General features: G+C 40.9%; 1 protein-coding gene across 1 annotated transcript in view; it reads right to left on the bottom strand.

Annotated features, from left to right (window-relative positions):
* Nucleotides 1-22,650, bottom strand: part of LOC135450331 (von Willebrand factor D and EGF domain-containing protein-like) — a 171,261-nt gene that overhangs the window by 64,149 nt on the left and 84,462 nt on the right. The window contains exons 11-14 of the mRNA XM_064718392.1: nt 21,130-22,049; nt 7,955-8,091; nt 6,734-6,889; nt 2,171-2,275 (exon numbers count right to left, since the gene is read on the bottom strand). Of these exons, the coding sequence (XP_064574462.1) occupies nt 2,171-2,275; nt 6,734-6,889; nt 7,955-8,091; nt 21,130-22,049 (1,318 nt within the window). The remainder of the gene's footprint in view (nt 1-2,170; nt 2,276-6,733; nt 6,890-7,954; nt 8,092-21,129; nt 22,050-22,650) is intronic.

Here is a 22,650-nt window from a genome sequence, read left to right as displayed (position 1 = left end):
CTCCCATGAGGGAGCTGCAGGGGAGAGCTGAGCATGTCCCTGGTGCCTTGGTGGGGCAGAACATCCCCAAAGCCATCTGTGAGGGGATGCTCTGTGGGCACAGCAGCCTCTGGGCTGACCTGCTCCTCTCCCACCAGGGCCAGGGGGCCCCTATGAGTTGAAGGCATTTGGGTGTCTAAAAAGGGAGCACAGGGACATAATTAACAGATGGAGTTAAAGATCTATCCCATGGGAAGGTCCTATGGAGGAGTCAGGCCTTGTAGCCTGTGCTAGGCAGGAGGGACTTTATCTGGCCATGCAGATTCCCAGAAAAACATGGAATAATCCTGGGAACAAGGGGCATGTCCTTGCCACAGTGGGACAGCAGGACAGACAAACTACCAAACACGTTTTTTCCCTTTCCTTCCTTTGTTTTTCTGAGACTGATATGTGTCCTGTTACTGGCCCTGAATTTTCTGTCTATTGCTTTACTGGTGTCCCAAACTCCTTCTGCAAACTGCATTAGTCAGTAATACCACTTTAGGGTAATGGGTCAGGTAGAGAAACAAAAAGCATTCTCATAATGGCCACAACATGATGGAACATGACAGATCTCCAGCACTAAACCCTGGATGTTAATTAGATTTTATTACATTGTTGTTTTCAAGGGCTTGATGCTATGATAAAAAAATAAGACTTTTTTTTCTGATGTGATACAGTGTGGTACAGAATGGGCCCCATAAAAGAACACAGAATGTGAAATGGGCTGATATAAAATGTCCCCTAATTGAAACACCTTTTCTGAAAGCAATTTAGGTGCTGCAGAGTAATGCAGAAGGGGTATAATTAGACTGTGGTCTGATGCAATTGGAAGCCTAGCTCAAATATTCCCTTGAAGCATCTTAGAATAGAAATTACTATAATCCCTAGAGAACACCATATTGAGAGACCACATCCATTTCTGAGTTTCAAAACTATATGAAAGCCTTTGACAAAAAGCCCTCACCTTAGCTTTAAGTGAAATGATTCTAACACAATTATTTTAATCTAAAACTAAAGTGGTTTTACCCTCAGTTGGGCTGTGCTGGGTTTCCCTGCCCTTATCTCTCTGAGGGCAGTGACAGAGGGACTTTGAGACATCCAGTCAGGGTCAAACTACCACATAGGCCTATAAAGTTACTATAAAGTAACTTCTGTTCACTCACTCACATGGAAAAAAGTGAACTTTTAAAAAGTTTTGGTAACTGGTGTGTGCTTGCAATCAGTACAGGTTTTAAAGCTGTATTTTCTCATTAGCATTAATGAGAACAGTGAGGCAAATGAGTTAAGATGTACCTGATTAATCTTCATTTTATAAAAAAAGCAGACTGGTGGCCTCCTATTAATTCATACTTGCCTCAGGGTAGGAAAGCAGAATCAGCACATTCAAATATCCCACCTAATACCCTCCAAAATTTTTTTTGAAGCCCCACTGCAAACCAGATAATTTGCTTAATGCAGGCCTCTGGAAAAAAGAGAAGAGAAGATCTTTTTAAGGGGTGCTACACCAATAATTCCACAGGAAAACTGAGGATTATAGTGCTCTGCAGGCAATTTTTAATATGTTGGCAGTTTAAAACATAGCTGTAGACTTTTGGTTACAGTTTTGAAACTGTCAGAATACTCAGTGTTTGTACTTAGCAGTGTTTAATGCAAGCAGGAATGGTTGATGCTCTCTCAAGGGTGTTCTCACATGACAAAAACTGTATAACATGCTTCTTTGTGTGCCTCTTGCTAAAGCAGAAAATGGGAATAGAAATGATATACCCTCACCAAACAGGCTGGGAGAGGGAAAATAACAGAGACACTTCAGAAGTGAAGCTAAGCCTCTCAGGGCAGGCTCCTCACTCTTATTTACTCCCACTAACAGCTGCAAAGGATAAATATTGGCAGCCATGAGCTTTCCTGAGGTGTTTGTGTGAGGAAGGTCCATCATAAAGCATGCTTTATCAGGTGTAAATATGAAAAGGGAATAAAATATCGCAGACGCGAGGCTGTGAAAGAGAAAAGCAAAGTGTGGGGCTGTGCAGCTGATCTGTGAAATAGGTTTTCCCCTTCCAGAGCAGTTATTACACCCAGCCCATCAGAGGGAGGGAGAGGGCTAAGGGAGAGATGAAGGATCCACATGAAACCTTGATGATCTTTAAATTACCTTTAATTTGCAGAGTGCGGTGGGGTGGAATTGGCAGAGCTGGCAGAGCGCGTCGTACAGGGTCAGCACCCGCGAGTTACTGTACTGCACGCCGTCGTTAGTGACCTGAGTGAGACAAAAATCATCCTCAGAACTCATCATGCTCCATATGGAGACTGTCTGCTCGTTGTGGAGCCACAGCACTGCCCCTTTGATCTGGATGCGTGCCAGCAGGATAAATTAAACCACTTGTGAGCGGCTCTGCGAGCTAACAAATTGCTTAATGCTCCAAACTGGAAATTCTTCATTAATAACCAGAAGATCTTTTGGCTCAGCTGGCATTCAGCTTTCTGATTGCTATTAGGTTTTACCCTGAAGGTGGTTTTTTTTTTTTTTTTTTTTTTTCCTGATACCCTCATGGAAGCTTTACTCAAGTACTACAAGGGGGATTTCAAGGAGTTGTGGAACACAGTTAACATTTTTGGCTGGGACTCAGAACCACTTTTTTACTAATAGCAAATCAGTAAGTAAAATCCTTGGCCTGAAAGTGAAAAAAGAAAAGAATGTGTATTATATAGGTTTATTTGAAATGAGAATGAGAACCACTTTTTTACTAATAGCAAATCAGTAAGTAAAATCCTTGGCCTGAAAAAAAGAAGAATATGAATTATATAGGTTTGTTTGAAATTAAACCTATAAAAGATGCAGGGGATGACAATGAGAGAGAGAAACACTCTCATTTCTGTAGGAAGGTACATTAGAGCAGTCACCTGTCCCAGCTCATAATGGATAATTCAGGAAGCCTTAAACATGCCCTTTTTTATATATGAGTGCTTGCACAATACAAAAGAGTTGAGTACATTTATATTTTAATTTTTCCACAGTAAAAATGAAAAGATACCAGAGAAGTGTGGATAAGTGGAAAGCTTTTGAGAGTGCTTTGTGAGATGTCTTGAGTGGTGTGAACCTTGAAGAGCACCTCAAAACCCTGGGGGAAAGCCATGCTGTAGACACAGATGAGAACCACCAGGAAAGCAAAACCTTTTTGTCAGGTATTTTTCAGGTTTTGTCTTCTCACAATCAAAATAAAGCTGCTGCTTAGCAAATCTAACAGGGTTTGCTTTGGATTCATCAGGTACTCCTGTGTTTTCTTGGTGTTAAAAAAGAATCCCCAGCCCTCCTCCATCTCTCCCGAGACCACAAAGCTGAAACATCCTTGGTCCCTTTGCAGGGGATTTTTTACAAGACTGAGGCCATAAAGTTTTTGATCACTCAATAAACTCTTCCAGCTCACAGAAAAAAAAAGTTAAATTTAACAAAGATAAACAAAAGTACAGAGATCAAAAAATACATGGTAAGTTTCATAAAAAGCAGCAATTATCATGAATTGGTTGCAAGTTCATGGAAGAGAATAGAGCAGATTCTCCTACACTGTCTCATGTGGGATGGTTCTACATTTTGAGCTGAGTGGTTTTCTCTGCCACCACAGAAACCACCACAAGGGCAGGCACAGGCAGCATTCATGGATATTCACAATTTCAACTTGTGGAAGTGAAATAACTTCTTTGGACTAATATAAATTGGTTCAAAAATTCATTGACCTAGTAAAATTCATTGGTTTAAGGAAAATATTAGACTATTGACATATTAGATTATAGTGTGTTGTACTATAGGTAAAAGTGCTTTTCAAAGAAATAAAGGATTTCTCCTGTAGTTTGAGAAAAAACTGAAACCCCCTGTAGACCTGCTCTTCATTGAAAGACTCTGGCAGCAAGATTTCCATTAAGAATTTATTATTCCTAGTGCAATTTAAACTTAATTTAAATTCATTATTTTACTGGAGTGTCCAAAGTTGTCTCAATACACTCAATACATAGTGCACTAATAATGGGTGAAAAAATGGCTAGACAGGGAAAAATATCAAAAGCTGTAAAATTGTACTAATTGTTCTGTCTGGAGTGTTGTGAGTGAGATGTAACTCCTATAATTAGATTATTTTTTAATCTGTTTTGTTTTTTTTCCTACATTCTATTATAAACATCTATTTTGGTCCCTTTTTAGAATTGGGCTGGTTTATAGCTATTTTAATTGCCTTTTCATTAGTCATCTTAGTGATGTGGAACAAATACTTTGATGAGAAGTGAGCTGAGCAAACCTTTAATTTGTTTGGACAATAAGGGGCAAAAATCCACTTAGAGCTGGGCCTTGTTTGCCTGGGCATAGGTACCATCTGGAAAGGAGAAGCAGTTTCTCCAAAAATGCAAAGAATGCTCAGGAACTCTGTTGCTTTTTTCTCAGGTGTTTCACCTGTCATGAAATGATCTTGGCTATTGGCATCACTCTACATAGACTTTGTAAAAAAGTCTCTAAAAAAAAAAAAGAAAGGTGTAAAAATGTGCTGAGTTCAAATTCAGTTTTTGCCTCACTGAATTTTTGGTGATTTTTTTCTATTCTAGACAAATACAGCAACAACAACTTAATGAAAAGGATGAGAACTGCTTCCAAAATTAGATAAGTGCCTGCCAAGTTCCTTCACCTCTTCACCCAGGCATTTGCCTGGAGAGCTCAAGTCATCTGCTGCCCAGGCATGGGTTTGTATTTTGATATCTCAATTAATTATGCCAAACACTCTGGTGCAGCCACATGTACTTTCTTATCTGCGTTCAGCAGCATGTCATGGGAACAATGGGCAAAATCTGAAACATGACTACAACAGGAGATTAAATGAAAGAGCACTGAGAAGAGCTCCTGCTCCCCCAGTGTTGGCAGTGAAAAAAGCTGTAGTCAAATTTTCCTGATTCCTTTGAAATTTCATTTGGGAAGGGGGAAAGATTCTGAAAATATTGAACAGTGACATTTCCAGAAAAATTGTGTTGACTTTTGGTTCTGAAAAATACTTTAGCTGTGTTTTGAAAAGTAGATACATAGATACATAACCCAGATCATCAATAAGTCTTATGAGCTGCAATAAGTCATAAGAGGAATTTTCTGGAACATGAATTTTTGAACACCTGTGGACTTAATTGAAAGTAATTTTTTATCTTGAAAGTCTCCATGATTTTGTTCTCTGTGCTGCCATGTAAGGCCAGCTGCCTTTGAAGCTGAGCACTAGGCTCTGCCTTCCCAATTTGCTCATCTAAAGATCCACAGGAGCTCCAGACTCACGTGCAGACTGAGATGATTTAATTGAGCTTTTGCTGCGTAGCCGTCAGCCTGGTTCCTCTGCAGGGTTTGAAGGAGAGGGAAAGGGCAGAAAGCTTGCAGGTGCAGAGCTTTTCTGGAGCTTTAGTGCATGGAAAGAGAATTTTTAGCTGTTTTTGAGGGGAAAGGACGAGAAAAATTGTACAGACCTCCTCAGGGCTGAAAGGAAGCGCTTGAACACAATCAGAATTGTAATAGACCTGTGCTGTGAGGACGATGCCCTGGAACACTGGAGAAACCTTCCTGTGCCCATACCAGGATTTTACCTATCCTCTTGGGCCAGGAACACACAGGGTGTCTCCCTCTCAGATTCTTCCACCATGAAGCAGCATTTTATCTTGCAGCTGGCAGAGTTCAATAACTTTTTGGACCAGTTTTGAGCAGAGCACCTTCCCTCCTGGCTCAGCCCTGGTGTGTGACACAAAGAAGGTCCAAGGCCCACCCCAGCAGCAAACAGGGTCTGCACCCACAGAGTTTTACCCTAATGTCCTAAGCTCCCAAATCCTTGTCTTTTAAAAATAAATTTCTGACTAGAAGATGCGTCCTGCGAAACATCCTTCTGTTTCCCCCAGGCCACGTGGCAGCATGTGTCCCCAGCTGGGTGCAGGCCGCTGCAGGCTGCAGGACAGGCAGGGGTGAGGGGAGTGTTTTACGTGCCTCATTTTGCATTCTTCAATTTTCAGGGCACATCTGCAGTCTCCCTACAATGGCAATATATTCTTCTCAGCTTCAGAGGCTTTAAAAAAAATCTCAGTTTTGTAAAAAAACAACTGATCTGCAGAAAAAAACCCATCCAGGCCTAGAGGGAGACCAAGGGCAGCAGGCACACAGGGTCGGGAAGGCACTGGTTTCCTGGGGATATTTAGAAAAATAGGTACCATTTTGTGAAAAAAGGGGCTAAAACTGCAGCAGAAAACTCAGAAGAAGCAGATAGAGCACATGCTTCTTCCTGCAGCCATTCAGACCATGACTGTGACCATGACATCCCTGCTCAAGCCTGCCCAGGGCACGCACCGCTTATGCACCCAGGGAGTCAAAGCTCTCTGACACTTGCTGCCTAATCAGGAGTCAGAGCTGGGGTTTTCAGAAATGGAATACTAATGATTAACAATTGATTAGCACAACTGCATCAATTTCAGGTGATTACCTCTAGAAGTGGTTGTAATTTGCCCTTTTGGATTGGCTACAGAGACACCGGGGTTTAGCTCATTGTTTTGGTTGGTGGGGTGTTTTTTCTTTTCCTCTACATGACATTAGTGCAAGTATTTCTACAGGCATTTTCATTTCTGAAAGGAAGAAAACTGTGCTTTGCATTTTAATTTACCATGACAACTGATTTTTCTCTTTCTAAAGCGTTTCTTAGAAACATAATAAAATTCCTACTTTCACTTGCCATCTTGCGAACGGCTCATCACCGGCCACGAAGTGCACAGCCTCTGTGATGTTCAGGAGTGGGATCTGGCAGTCCACAGCCTCAGAGCTCAGGAAATCTGCTTTTGTGCTTTCTTCTTCTCTTGATAGCCATTCGCCATTGAGATGCTACAGTAAAGCAGAGGGAGAGTGCAGAAAATGAAGGCTCATAAAGAGATTCCAGTTGTCAGTGTATGTTTATGTTTATAATCAATAATATCAGGCATTCCACCGTGGTTTATTTAAAAGGAAACATGCTGTTACTATAGCTACAGTAAAGGGGAAGCCATGCTTAGCTAGGCATGCAGGTGGTCTATTGATTTAGGAAGTGCTGTGGTCTGCACTTGGGATGAGCAGCTGGGATGAGATGGGCTGATGTAATCGAGTAACTTTGTGTTTCCTGCTGGAGCTCAGCAGCCAGCTCGTGGCTCCTTGAAGGTGATGTCAGCTACTCCTCCAGATCAGCTGCACAAAACATCCCAGCTTGGGAAGAGCCTATGGAGCCCTGAAGGGGCTCAGCAAATCTCAGCTGTGCCTCGTGAGCGTGCCAGCACCGACTGGGAGTCAGGCTGAGTGTCTGTTCTGAGGTGGATTTATGAGTTTAATCAAACATTTCATAACTGAGGATGCTGATCCATCAAACCACTCAGTTGCAGCATTGCCTGTGTATAGTTGTTTATGATAAAATTACAGTGCTTGCATAAGAGATGGGTTTGATGCTCATCTAAACCTCTGATTTGGTGTTGAAGTATGACTAAGAAAATTTAAATAAGAGCCTCTGTAACTGTGGTGAATAAACCCTATATTCAACCACAAAACTTAACATTTAAATGTGTTTAGGAAAACTACCAAGTGTAGTGATTCCAGATGTACAAAATGAGAAATCATATTGTGATTTCAGGCTTCAATGGACTACAGAGCGCCTCAACCAAACAGAAGTCAAACAAAATTCTACAGAGGTTATGAGCAAGAATTCATAGCTGTGAATGGATGGAAGGTCTGGAAAGGTCTGAGCCTCTTCAGCTCCCCTCACTTGCAGCAAACACATTGGCAGTGGGCTTGGAAGGTGAAACACTGCTGAAACAGTGAGGGAAGATAGCACAGATTAGAGTAAAACATTTCTATATAAACATGTCAGTGTTGGACTCTATCATCCATATTTCATATTTTAGGAGCCAAGAGGAGGCAGCTTACAATTAGCCTGGTGACCTGGCAGTGCAGGCTGGGGGAGTCTCTGAAGCCAAGGCCAAACACCCGGATCCTGCTGCACGCCGAGGCGCGGACGTCGCAGAGACCCCCGTTCTCCAGGGCTGTGATTTCCAAAGTTGGCTCTGCAGGGTGAGATGGATACAGAGCTTCAGAGAGCAGCACTTACACTCTGTTCTGCTCTGCTGCAGCAAAGAGTTTGTAGTTGTTCCTGGTTGTTGTGGTTTAATACTTTTCCTTAAGGAAGTCTTCCTTGCCTCCCTGTGGATTTCTCTTGAACAGGGAAACAGCAGCTGTCAGAAGGGGAGGCAGAAAACCTCCATTAAATATTGTCCTGTGCACCCAGTGCTGCAAGATGTGAGGGTCATGACTCCTGAATCAATTCTCTGAAGCAGTGGCTTCATGTCAAAAGGTCTCCAGGGCTAAAACTTCTGTCGACCTAAGCATCCAGTGGCAATACACCTCTGACCCAGGTAAGTGGGACAATACATCCCAGGGAACAGGATGGGAGCACAGCTGAGAGGACAAGTCCTCATCCCATAGCATACAGAAATATGGGAACAAGAGATGACCATATTTCTGATATTTCACAAGATGGCCACCAGGATCCTTGGAGTGTTAAAAAGCAGGGGAAAAGCCAGCCCTATGTTTTTGGGGTTTTTATGTTTTTTTTTAGCCCTAAAGTTGTGGCAGCAGTAAAAGGATCCTTAAAGTAAAACTTTCTTGTGAGGGTTAAATCATTAATGGTAGCACTCAGCTCTGCACTGTGTCAGCACAAAGGTCATGCACCAGCTAAGTTTCACTTAAATGCTACATTAAAGCCTTAAGTAGAGCTTAAGTGAAGTACAGCCTGTGCTGGCCCCCTTACAAGGCTGACTTCTACCCATTACTGTTTTAAAAATGTTTTATGGCTCTCAGGTAAAGTTTCATTTGGGTTCTGTTGTACTTTGGGTATTCACCTTTTAAAATTGCTCGTTGCTTTCATACTGGGGTTATTTCAACAGAGGAAAAATGCAAGCCCATTGGATGTCAGAATTCACATCTTTAATGAAGAAAAATTATAATTTGGTAGATATTTGCACCAGCTCTTGGGTAGCACAAGGCTCAGAATGGCTCCAATATCACACATCAATAATAGGAGTTGGTTGAGATCATGCCTGGATATTTTCATTTATACTATTAGTAGATCTAGTGGTTGGGAGAAGCCACTATAATGACAAGTAAGACAAAGCAGAACACTTTCTTCTTGTCTCCTGAACAACACTTAATAGCAAGGGCATGACCAGGAGCCCTGGGAGGGAGGATGCTCACCAGCAGAGTGTTGTCCCAGTTGTTATCCCTGCTTGGTTCCTCTTCCTTGCCCCATCCCCACTGCTCTGACAAAACAATATTGCCCATCAGTTTTCTCTGAGTTGCAGCTTGGCTAAAACAGAAGCTCTCCATCACCAAGCTCTCCATCACCTGATATTTTAATGGCACCTTAGTTCAGCTCTGATTTGAGGGGCAAAATGCCCTGAGTGGAGCTGATAACCTTTCCCAGCACCTCGCTGTTCCTTTAGGGCTCTGCCATTTAGGCTGTCATTAGGAAAAATGCTGTTTAAACACTGCCATCCCACCAGATTGCAGCCTGTAACAACACAGCCACGACTCATGTCTTTCCAGAGAAAAAAGGAAGGAAAGCAACATAAACATGAAAAAAAAGAGAAAATATTTTTTTTCCCCCTGCACTTCTGAAGTGCTTTTAGCTTTTCTTTCATTTTTTTAAAAAATTGATTTTATTGCAGCAGTATTACCAACACTGCTGGACACTTTGCAATATTTACAAGAAGAGAAATCGTTTACAGCTTATCAGCTTTCATCACTTACTAGTGGATTCCTGTAATGTACAAAACTATTAGTCAGATGTGGTGACTGGTTTTGATAAATTGCCTTCTTCTGTGGTTAGTGCATAAAAATTAAAAAATAAAAATGCTTCATTATGTTTTTCATGAGATTTTAATAGTTAGCCCCACTAGTAGTGAGGCAGCTTGGATTGCATTAATGTTTTCATTATCACTGCAGATTTTCAGGCTTCTGTGGGTGAAGCAGAATCTCAGAGCCTGGGAAGGAGTGGGGCACAGGAATGTGCTCCTGCAGCCCTTCCTGTTCCACAAAAGCACTCTCAGTGCCCAGTGCCTTACAATATCAGCTCAGCATTTTGTACTTATTTCTCTCAAACCATTCTTGTCAGGGTTTAACCCCAGCCAGGAGCTGAGTATCACACAGGCACTTCTCACTGCTCCTCTTGGCAGGATCAGGGAGACAATCACCAGGGAGAGAGTGAGAAAATGTGTGAGATGACTTAAGGGGAGTTTAATGGGAGAAAAAAGGAAGAAAATACAGTAATGATAATAATCATGATAAAATATTTAGAATATATGCACAATGCAATTGCTCACACTTGCCAAGAGACGCCCAGACAGTACCTGAGCAGTGACCCCTGCCCAGCTTTCCCCCCAGTTTATGTGCTGAGAGTGATGCCACATGGAATGGGACATCCCTGTGGCCATTTGGGGTCAGCTGTCCTGTTGGTGTCCCCTCACAGCTCTCTGAGCATCCCCAGACCCCTCACTGGCAGGACATGAGATCCTGGAAAGTTCTTTCCTTAATGCAAACACTGCTTGGCAACAACTGCAAACATCAGTGTCTTACCCACTTTAAATCTGATGGAAAATAAAGGTAATTACAATGTCTCTTTTTTAAAGAAATGGATACTAGAGTTCAGCCTTTAGACTTTAGTTTAAGCAGTACATAAATATTGATAAGGGTTTTTGTTTTTACCTTTTTAATTTATTTTTAAATGTCACACATAATGGGTGTAGGAATTTTAGGCATTTTGTTTTAATGAGGGCTTCTGTCTGTCTTCCTTCCTGCCTTCTAGTGTTTTTGAATTTTAGCCAGTTTCAACCAAAAAAGGAAATGAAATCTCCATTCCATTGGCTTTGGAAAAGTCTCCTGACAGTTGGCAGCTGGGCACTCCAACATCCAGACCCTGTTCTTGCTGGGTACAGGGATCAAGGTGTGGTTCATGGAAGGGGAGCTGGAAGTGCAGAGAGATGCTGACATCAGAAGGAAATATTGGAGAGCCTGAAAAACCCCAGCAAAAGGTCTGCAAGTAATTCAGGTAAAGACTGGAGGGAAGGAGCAATAAAAAGAGCTGGGAAACATCACAAAGGTGAGAGTGAGGGCAAAAGTGCAGAGAAAGCTGAGGTTGTGGAGACTTGGGATGGATGTCTGATGTCTGTAGAGAGGAGAGAAATCTGCGGGTAATCAGGCAGTTCTTGGAAGGTGCTTGTAAAAAGTATTATATATTTGAGCATTAATAATTTATGTTTAGGGAGTGTGAATGTCAAAATACAACGAAATCCAGAGCAGAACATCCTCCTTCTTTTCTCTGTATGGCCTATAGGCCAAAAATGTGTTTTGACTTTTACTAGCAGATCAAAAACTGAAGCTCAGGGTGGCACCTGGGGCTCAGATGTGTGACTGGTGCAGCAGTTATGGAGGAGGATTTGAGGAGCTGTGTGTTCATATCCATCCTGGCTCAGGCATGGACATCCCACTGCATTTCCAGTGCCCAGTCTGTACCCACAGCAAATAAATGCAAAAAAATTGCATCTGTCACCTGGCAGAGCATTGATAGGGACAGTGTGAACAGCAGGAAATGTTGGGGCAAAAAAGTAAAAATAATCTTGTGTTTTAACGAAACTGTCTTGAGATAAATTGGAGAGAAGGGTCTGGAGTTGAAGGTGAAAATCTCAGAGGCCTCCAGACAGAATAAAAGATCTTTCCTCTTTGGTTTGCAATGCTTGCCCTCAAGGCACACCTCCCCTGCCTTCCCTTCCTTCTCCTCCCATCTCCAGTAGGAATTTCCAGGAAAGAACAGTAAATTCAGAGTTGCTGACTGTGCAGTTTAATTCTGTAATCATTTACATGAATCAAACCTGACAAGGAGCACAGGCTAAATAATAGATTGAAACCCCCACCCCCCCATAAATACATGGTTGGTTTTACAGGTATTTTTTGCAGTGTATTATGTAAATAATATGCAGAGTTGTAGAAGTAAAATGAAGTCAGTTGACACAAAATCAAGAATATTGCAAAACTACACTTATTGAAGTCTTACTGACATATTGAAATGGTTCATGTTGGATTTACTATTTGATTAGAAAAGTATCCCAGCACAAATAAACTTTATTCTGCAATGTTTGAAAACTACACACAAGGCTTTGGGCTGGAGCAACAGACTTGAAATTGAAACCAGCAGGAATTTTGTTTGAATAAAGAAAAGGAAAGGAACTGACCTGCTTTTCTTAAAGGGGATGATAAATAAGCAATCTAAGCCATGAAAAACAAATCATGAACCAGATGATAAGTGCTGGGTTGGGTTAAATCTTTGCTGAAGTGAGAAAGTAAATGACCCATTATGCCCAGGTGCCCCTTCCTTGGAGTCAGGTAGCTGATTGAACAATTTTCCATGCCAGAGCTTGCTGGTGTGGATGTGGATCTCCAGCTGTAATAGGTATGAGGGTTCTGCATCAGAGCAAATTGATGCTCAATTATCTCTACAGCTTGGATAGAGCAAGTCTGAGACTGCCACCATTCAAATGTTTGCACAAATATTGTATTTCTTTCGTGTATAATGTTATTTTGGTAATCATAGACACAATCATGGAATGCATGTCCTAGAACTTGTGCTATCTATGTGCTAATCCTCCCTAAGAAAAAACTATCAGCAGCCACATGCTCTTTGCCAGAGTTCTTGCACGTCAGTGATCTCCCTGCTTTCTGAAGGAAAACTGTGTTTTTCCTGTTCCCAAAGCCAGGTCTCAGAGGACCAGAGCAGCTGAAGGAGCTGGGGGTGTCTAGTTTGGAGAAAAGGAGGCTCATGGGGACCATCCCTCTATGACCCCCAGAAAGAAGGATGGGGCAAGGTGTGGGTTGGTCTCTTCTCCCAGCTAGAAAGTGACAGAAGAAAAAATGGACTCAAATTGCGGCAGGGGAGGTTTAGATGGAATATTATGGAAACTTTCTTCACTGAAAGGGTGGTCAGCACTGGGATGGGCTTCCCAGGGAAGTGGCAGAGTAGCCATCCCTGGGGGTATCTAAAAGCTGTGCAGATGTGGCACTTGGGGACATGGTTTAGTGCTGGGCTTGGTATTGCTGGATTAACAGCTGGACTCACAGGCCTCAGGGATTTTTTCCAACCTAAACAACTCTGTTTCCATAGTACCAAACTCTAGATCTGTGACCTTTTGCTGGCATGAGTGAATGTGGTTTTCTGCTTTGAGGGTCTCTGCTATCCAGTATGGATTGCAGAAATGAGCCCTGAGAGAGAGTGGAGAAAAAACATTTTGCAAGAGCTCCCTGCATGTGAGAAATGGCCTGGCTCAATTTCACACTGAAAGCATCCATGTGCTGCAACAATATGGTAGATTATTTTTTGCTTTAGAAAACTCACTGTGACATTTTAGGTTTATTTAATCCTTCTATTTTTAAAAGGCTTGCTAGCAATGTACTTCAGCAATAGAAAAGAAGAGGATTGTGCTGTTGACTACAGAATATTTCTTCTTTTCCAGATGGCCTGGAGAGGTGACCTTGTGTAAAGTTCTGGTTGTGCATTCATGGTGCTCACTGGCACACCAAAGCAGGTCTCAGATTTTGGTCCCTTAAAGGCACTTTAGGGAAGAACTCTTGGAATCTTCTTGAGGCTTCCTAAGAGTGAGTGCAGTGATGCCACAAAAAGGATTTAGGCCATTTTGGTGTCATCTTGGTTCCTATGTCCACTCTAGTGCCCAATTAGTTGGTTTTAGTAATTTTCCCATGTTTAAAGTTACTGAATTTGATTAAATCTGGTTATTACACTCGGGGTTTTGTTCACCATTGGTTGAACATTCTGTATCTAGAGGATTGTGAGCTCTTTACACAGCATGAAATATTATGTAAAGGCCTTAAAGGTTTGCTCTGGATTTTTGGTTTTGGTCAATTTAACCAGGCTTTTGAATGGTTTGCAAGTTTTAATTCTAGTTTATAAATTGCTGTGAGTGTGTTGTTTATATTGTATGTGCATTGTGAGTATTTGGAGAAGGAGGTTGTTTTTTCAGGGCTTTCTGTTTTCTTTTGGATTTAATAAGATTTAAGTTTGAAATTTCCTATGGTACCTGATATAAAGAAGTTACAGGTGTGCTTCTGGGGTGTCTGGCTTTGGTCAGTTTGAATGAGACCTATAATTTTTTAAACTTTCCTAGGAATTTAATTCTCTGTTCTTTGGAAAATAGTTTTGTTTAGCTACATGTTTTTTTGGCCTGTTTTCCCTGTTTTCATTTTGCATAAAGGCAAATAAACTAATCTGCAGAAAAGACTGATCTCCCTGGCCTGGTTTGCAGGGAATAGTATGGATCACTGAGCATGCAACCTTCCATGTCCCTTATCACCAAGATTTGATATCCTTTTAAAATTCATTTTCTATTGGCTTTGTAACTTTAATGCTAATACTCCTCTTCCTGCTCAGCCAGGTCTTTGCCTCAAATGGAAAGAACTGGGACTTTAAACAGTAGATTAAAGCTGGTATTGATGTTTGCCTTCTCAGATGCTTGTTTATTGCATCTGCACCAGCAAAAACTAAAGTAAAACTGCTATGAAAAGAAGAAAGGCTTCAAAACTAGCAAGAAGTCCCCAGTCCCTGAGAATTGCCCACAAAGATGTTTGATGTGACTGAGAAAAGTGTTTCTCTGAGCAGAGTATGTGGGTGTCAACGAGGATGCGTCTGTGGTAGTTAAAGTTTGTGCTTTTCTTCTCTTTTGATTCTAAACTGTTTTTCTTTTGTAAGTTTTGTGGTTCTTGCTAAAACTTTTGTGGTTGGAGGTGTTCATTCCTCTAAAAGAACAAGAGTGCTATTTTCAAAAGGTGACAAGCCCTAGGCTCAAAATTTGATGTTTTGACAAGTAATCTCAAAGCCTGATATTTATCCATTATACCTTTTAAAATTATGTCTGCCAATACTGGCTCTGGTTTTTTGCTGAGAAGAATGTATTTATTTAAATTTTTATGGCCCAGAACTGAAGATACTGTAGAATAATTTTCTTCAAATAGGATGCTCCAAGTCCTGAACCCTTCCAGGGATGGGAGATCCACAGCTTTTCTGGGCATCCTGTGCCAGGGCCTCAATGATGATGAGGACCACACCTCTGCAGATGGCTGGGAGAAGGAAAGTGTGCTTTGCAAACAAATATTTTAAAGATATTTTCCCCAGTTTTTTTTCAGTACTAAATCATAAATTGTTTTATGTAGGAAAAAGCTGACTAACTGAACACAATGTAATCTTAAATTGCATAATATGTATCTTCATACTTATTCTTTATCTACTTTCCAATATTGGTAAGCTGAGGGGAAAAATTCACAGTAAGTGGAGATAACAGGTCTCAAAAGAAAAGTTTTCATTTTCGAGCTTTATAGAACCTCTTTTATGGAGTATTGATATCTTAGTGAGTCTTCTTTAATGTCAGCTTAAAGGAAATAAGAATATATCTTTAATATCTTTAAGCCCAGTGTAAAGAACACAGTCCCAGTGGGATGGGAGCTGTGTTTTAAAATTTGGTTTATGCTGCAATGGTACACAGGGATCTGCTTGAAATATTCTCTGCCTTATAGGATTCACAACTGAAGAAAAATAATATGATAGAAACAGATGCCCCAGCTTCTAAATTTCAGTGTAAGAACACAGCCTCACACCCATCAGCAGCTGAGTGAACCTTTAAACAGGAGAGGGAATGGGGAGGCTGCAGGCAGTGCAGAGCTTCAAACCTCCCTCAGCTGGATAGACAGGAAAATTCAACATTGTGGAGTGCAAAAGTCAACAATTAGTATGAGAAAAAGGGAAAAAGAAAAGAACACTTGTGAAAAAGAGACCTGATTTTTGTCTTGATAGTGTAACTTCATCACTGTGGCAAGAACTGTGATTTTGTTAATACTGTGCCCACCAAAGTCAATGGAACTGTTATAATGAAGAGTAGAATTAAGCCCAAGGACTTACTATTTGAAAAGAAGAAGGGCTTTTTCAGGGATAACACACTTTAACATTTTTTTTATAGCAATAGTAGTTTGGTGAGAAAAGTTTAAAACAGTAAGAATGGTTTTTGCTGTTCTCACAAGCACATTTGACTCTTCTTATGAAATCCAATTTTGAAAAATCAATGGAATTGCTAAAGTGTACTGCATCCTCTCTGCCATATAACATGTTTTGCCATATTAGCAAAAAACCTGGTTGTTTTGTCTTTGTTTACAAGCCCAAGTGATTTGATAAAAAAAAGATCAGTTCCTGTGGAAAGGGTCACACTTTCTGGTAACTGTTTCTGGGGCCCTTGTGTTGCTATTAAATGGAATTCTCCCTGGAAGGTCTGGTCACCACAGGCTGGTCCCAGGGAACACCAGCCTTACACACAGTGAGCAATATTTTTCATTGTAGATATCCTGGGGATTTAGGAAATGGATTCTATTTCCTTTGAAAAGTCTAAGATGTATTTTTTACTTTGCGTAATATTTTGTTTACTTTAATTTATGCAAGGACAACATCTATTGTACCAACACACCCTGATGGCTCCCTCTGCATCTTATCAGCAAAACACATATTGAAAATACCAGAAAGTATTAATTTACTTGACTTCCTAACAGCCCTTGCATAATCATAACGATCTGGAATTTTAGGATCATTGAATTGATTCAAGTGGGAGAAAAGTATTTACTTCAGCCAGGATGCTCCCATACAAATGCTCCAATCTCCAAAACAGATTGGAGTTTGATGTAGACAACTGAAAAGCTCTGTCTCCTTTCACCTGGGGATCCTGAAAAAAATTAAGTATTTTCTTTCAATATCTTCCTCATTCTTTGTCTTTGAAAATGAGAACTAAGCTTAAAAATAAATCACAATTACATAAAAGGTGAGATTTCTATAATATGTATCTGATCTTACATTCCTGGTCTGATCAAACCTCTAAGCTTATTCTTCCAAGGGGGAGAGGCATTTTCCATTGGAAGACCCAGCCTGAGGAACTGTAATAGCTGACCTCATAAATTTGCTCATTATAAATAAATTTTAAAAAAATATTGCGTGCTTTAATTCATATTATTTAATTACAGCACATGAACAGGACCCAAAGCAGACTGCTGAATTCAGAAAGGTCTGTGTAACCACTCTAAAAATACCAGGGTGTAGCAGATGGGTCTGGGGGACCTGTGTGGTTGTGGTTCACAGCTCTGAAAATGCAGTTGGGTTCACAGCCCCTCTTAATATCACCACTGAAATGTATTGATATGAAAATGGGATCTCTGTCAGTGTGGAAGGTGAACATTCCCTTCTCACCTTCTCACCATCATTTTTTGCTGGCTTTGATTTCTTTGCTGCGTAATTTTTTTTCTCCCCAGAACTTTCCACGTAGAAATTTAAACTTCAAGTGTCATTACTTCACTGAAACTAATTTGTCGTTATTACTCCTCATTACCTTTTATCTTGTAATTGCTCTTTAGAGCTTCATACAATCTGCATATTACATTACTCTATGTGTGCTTTACCAGTCCTGATATTTTTTAATAAGCAACATGGTCAATATATACAAATGGTAAGCACCAACCCGATTTGCTACCTGCTGTAATTGGATTCTGCCTTTAATTACAGGTGGTAATGACATTTTAAGCACCTTATACAGGTGTTGGGGGGAGGGTGGGGGTTATGAAATGTTAAGCAACATTAAGAAATTCTAAGCTTCTGGAGTGCTGCCAAGTTTCAGAGGTGCCTTTCAGCTCCAAATAGCGATTTTCATGCGAGGATAATTATAGCTCTGGCCACCTGGACTGCTCCTGTTGGAGTCAGCCAGAGCAGAGGAGTGAACTTGTCTGCAAGCCACGCTTCCCATCTTCTCTCTTTATTTCTGTTTTCATTTAAAATCACTTCAGATATATCATGGCCTGTATTTTGATTCCTAAAAATACTGCAAAAAACCATCTTTTTGGTTGTGTTTGCTGGCCAAAACCAGTGGTGGAATACATTGTTCTATATTGGCAGCATAGCTGAGGTTGGGTGACCTTGGAAAATATATTTGAATTATGTTGATAGCCTCCTTGATCTTGGGGGAGTTTTAATTCACATCTATAATTCCAACCTAGGAAAATTAGACAGAGATTTGTTTTGGAACTGATGGGAAAATATATAGCCAGCAAAAGGAGTTGCCTCCTCTAATCTGAGAGACTTCAGCCATAGAAAAATAAAATTTTAAAATTTGGCCTAAGCAAGCCTCCTTCTCTACTCCTTTAGCTTCTCCTGGAAAATAACTTTTTCCTAGCAATAGCACTTAAAACTCAGCATTTCTGAGATCAACTTGCATTCTCCTGTTTCTTCTCTCCTGACTTTTTGAAAAGAAAGTGAAAGAGACAGCACTTTTATATGTCCTGCAGGAACCTAATTTAGTTCTTAATTTCTCCTCCTTTCTTTCCGTTCCTGCAGAGCCCCTGCTCATTAGTCACAAAGCCCAGGGGCTTATCCTGCTTGTGCTGATTTCCTGGGCTCTGCCAGCCAGGCCAGGACTCCTGAGCTCCCAGGGATGGGGCTCAAGCTGCTCTGGTTGGAGCACACAGCTTTATTTCTGAGATTTATCTTAATTCTTCATCCCTAGTAACCAATTCTGGAGTGAAAGCCTTTGGTGACATGTACAGGACCTCGGTTCTGAGCACCTCCAGTCCTGTGAAGTGACATTTGTGAGGTTGGTGGTTGCTGTGTGGTGCTGCTGGGTTTTTCCCTGGAAAGAGGTGTCCCATCACCCATGGACCTTGGGATCTGTAAGGAACAGCCCTGTGGTGTTTAGCCTGGAGAAAAGGAGGCTCAGGGGGGATTCTATTGCTCTCTGCCCTACCTGAAAGGAGGTTGTACCTGGTAGGGATTGGACTCTTCTCCCAGGTAAAAAGCAACAGGACAAGAGGATCTTGTTGCTGTCATCACCAAGAGATGTTTAAATTGGATAGTAGGGAAAATGTATTCATTGGAAAGGTGCTTAGGCATTGGAACACCAGGGAAGTGGTGGAGTCACCATGCCTGTAAGTGTTCAAAAAACCACCTCAGGTGTGACACTTGGGGACATGGTTTAGTGGTGAAGATGGCAGTGCTGGGTTAAGGGTTGGATTCCATGATCTCCCAGATCCTTCCCAATCGAAATGATTCCATGCTGTCTGTGTAAAACATTTCTGCATGGGAGATGTGAAACAAGCAAATAACCTTAAATATATTTTGAATTAAGTTCAAAAATGAAGAACAGCTAAAGGTGAAGCTCCCATGGAGGCTTGCCTTGATTGACTGTACCAAATTATCTAGATGACCTTTCCTTAGTATTATAATGTCAGGGTGATTGGCATGCCAGAACTAAGATTTTATTTCTCCTTGTAGGGGATCAGACCTCAGACTGTATGTATAGTTCTGCTTTATATTTCATTCACAAGATCAGATAATTTTATATACATATATATATATATGTATGTATGTATATATATGTGTGTGTGTATGTATATATGTATGTGTATATATATATATAACAGCTTCTCCATTTTTGTATATATAGAAAAATATTCTAAATCACTAATAAATATTCTAAATCAAAAATGCATAAATTAATTAATAAATAGTCCTTAATAATGGACCTCATTGCAGCTCATTCACTGATTCACTCTAGACAGTTGTAGCACTTTTTCCACTCCATAGTTAATGCTGAGGTGAATTTATTGTATGAAGTTTTCTCCTAACTTCTCTGCATTTATACCAAAGACAAGGGAGAATACCCAGAAAGTTAAGCATGCCAGTTATTACCTTGGTTTTAGTTTTTATGGGTTGTTTTATTCTTAGTTTTTCTCTAACTCAGGAAAAAGCATTGTCTACACAAGATGGCCCAGCACCCTGTCCAGCTGAACATTGAAAATGTACAATGCAGAGGCAGCAAGAGACAGACAAAGCAGTCAGGGCAGAGGAAGGCAATGAGAGGAAGGCAATGGTTTTGGGGGTGTTTGCCACAGCTGACGTGTGTTTGTTTTCCAGTTCTCACCTCCCTGTGCAATCCCAGGCTGAGCTCTGTTCTCTGTCCTTGTTTATATTTGATGTCACAGCAAGAAGACAAGGTGCCATTAGCTTTTACTTGAAAGGTCATATTGAAGCTATTTTCCTCTTATCTGAGAGATTTCAGCCATAGAAAAATAAAATTTTAAAATCTGGGCCAAGCAAGCCCCCTAACCTCTCTGTTCACAGAGAAATAAGTTAAACATTGAATTGTATGTTGGGCAATTGCTTCAAAATTGCTCAACTCACTTTTCAGTCCCTGGTGTCAGTTTTTCTCTGTGTGAAAGAGAATTAATTCTTCCATATTTGGGAAGTTATTCTGCAAATTTTAGTCTGTCATTAACAGAAAAAAAAGGATGTCAGGCTATATTTTAACTGCTTTAAACCCATGCAGTGAAGTTATGTTTAATGTGAAGAATATGGGTGATCCCATCCCTGATAATAAATGTATTGGGGTGTCAGATGTGCCTCTGGGCTCCTGGGGCTGGCTGGAGATTTGGATGTCTCAGCTAAGCCATGGTGACTGACCCTAGACTGACCCTATTTGATGGCTTTGGCAGGGCTACTTGTTCATTTTGTCATTTTAATTTTGTGTTGCTACTAGTATAGTGTTTGAAATTAAGGTTCAAACTTTATTGCCTCTTGAACAGAAAAAAAAGAAGAAAGACATATCTCTACACTGTTTACATGAATATTGACCACAAGGTGAGCAGGATGCTCCTCTTTTTTTTTTTTTTTTTTTTTTTTTTTTTGTGAAAAGCCTGCTTGTCAGCTTGCCAGTGATAGATCAGATGTAAAGAAAATCACTTCTGCAAAACCAATTTGCTAAGGGGCTTGTAAAATCCATTTTTAAAAAGTTACTGAGGCAAAAAAAGCGCAAAGGACCAGCCAACCAGATATTTTGATTGGCTCCTCAAGGTCAAAACCTGATTACTAATTCATCAAATACCTTACTGGTAGCACTGCTTGAAGAGCAAACAACTCTGTGCAGATGTTCTGCCTAATAATGCCAATATGGAATGAAGGCTTTACTCACTTTTGGCAGAGCTGCAGTGGTGGGAGCTGTGGCCTGCAGGGCACGGGCAGCCCAGCTCCGTGCAGGGACACTGGAGAGCAGCGAGGATCTCCTCCCAGACAGCAGAGGGCTGGTTTCCAACAGGGAACTCTCCCTTCCTGCTCCCCAGCACTCTCCTTTCACACTCATTTTCTAAAAGGGCGACCAGTGGCCTCGCCCAAGCTACGTCATCTTTGAGCTGCAGGTCCAACAGGCAAATATCAATTGCCTCATCCAGGTGTTTGGCCAGGAGGCCTTTGCATGCCAAGCCAATGGTGGATTTTGCAAGAATTTGGTGGCAAGTCTCCCGAGCTTTGATGGCAGTCAGGCCATTGGGAGTGGGCCATGACAGTGGAATTTTCATCCGAACCCCTTCAAAGTAATCCTCAGGGAAAAAATACGCAAAGCTCTCAGAGTGTCTCTGGGCTGGGCCATGCACTGAGTGAAAGGATGAGTCTTTATAATACTTGTCTTGCCTTTTTGCTTTCCTTAGGTCTCCTGTTGGTTTGGTAGAGTCAATGGAGCTGTGGCTATTCACGGAAATATTGTGTGGGAGAGGCTTTAGTGGTACCTCAGGGCTTCTTCGCTTTTGGACTGATTTAGAAAAATATCTTTGACCAAAAGTCTTGGTAGGTGGTTTCCCATCTTTTCTCAAAGTTGGCTCTGCTTCTGCATGAGTGACAAACTCAGATGTAACATCCAGATATGGGATTGCAAAGCTGTGGTCCACATGGTCATGATGGCAACCAGAGGGCTCAGGGGAAGGAGTCTGAAAGGCAAATTTTGTGTTTGCCATGGGCACAGGCTTGGTGCTCTCCTTCTGGCATCTGCAGAAACTTTTCCTTTGCTTCCTCTCAGAGGGTGCTGGAGTCTTGTCAAATAAACTCTTCCCTGGAGGAATTCTGATTCAAAAATAGGAAAGGATTAGAAGAAGAAAACTTCCACCAAATTAGTCCATCATAAAAGAAAACTTTTACTGAGGGTAGGGTAAGCATAAATTCCCAATCTACAAAAGTACTTGAAAAAATGCTTAAACTTGAAAAAAGTTTAAGCTGTTTTCTTTAGTCACTTTTGCACTGCCCTTCTTGAGTTGTCCTGTGTGTTTTCTAGCACTTCATGGAGACTTTTTGTACCAGATGTTTAAGTGGTTTGCTGGAGCATTGCCCAACTACTTGACTTCTCCTTGCAGGACTTTCTCTGAGGTGCAGGTTACCCTTTGTGTATTATACATGAAATAAGGCCTTGGATTTATCCCTGGGTGTCACAGCTAACTCTAGGAGAATGACAAAAAAGTCATATTTGTTTCAAATCCTATATTAGGAAAATCATCTTTGTCTGTGGGCCTGATCTGTCCTCTAAGATGTATATTGCTAACTTTTTTCTTTTAAATGTCTTCTTCCTCTTTTTTTTTCATACTTCATTTCATTCTTTCCTTCTACTAGAGTTTTCTCTAATTTTTTTTTTCTTTCAACACAAAGCAGTTCTCTTGATCATAAGGCTAGG

Source organism: Zonotrichia leucophrys, chromosome 7 (genome assembly GCF_028769735.1).
Source record: "Zonotrichia leucophrys gambelii isolate GWCS_2022_RI chromosome 7, RI_Zleu_2.0, whole genome shotgun sequence".
NCBI lineage: Eukaryota > Metazoa > Chordata > Aves > Passeriformes > Passerellidae > Zonotrichia > Zonotrichia leucophrys.
This window is presented reverse-complemented; position numbering and strand designations above follow the sequence as displayed.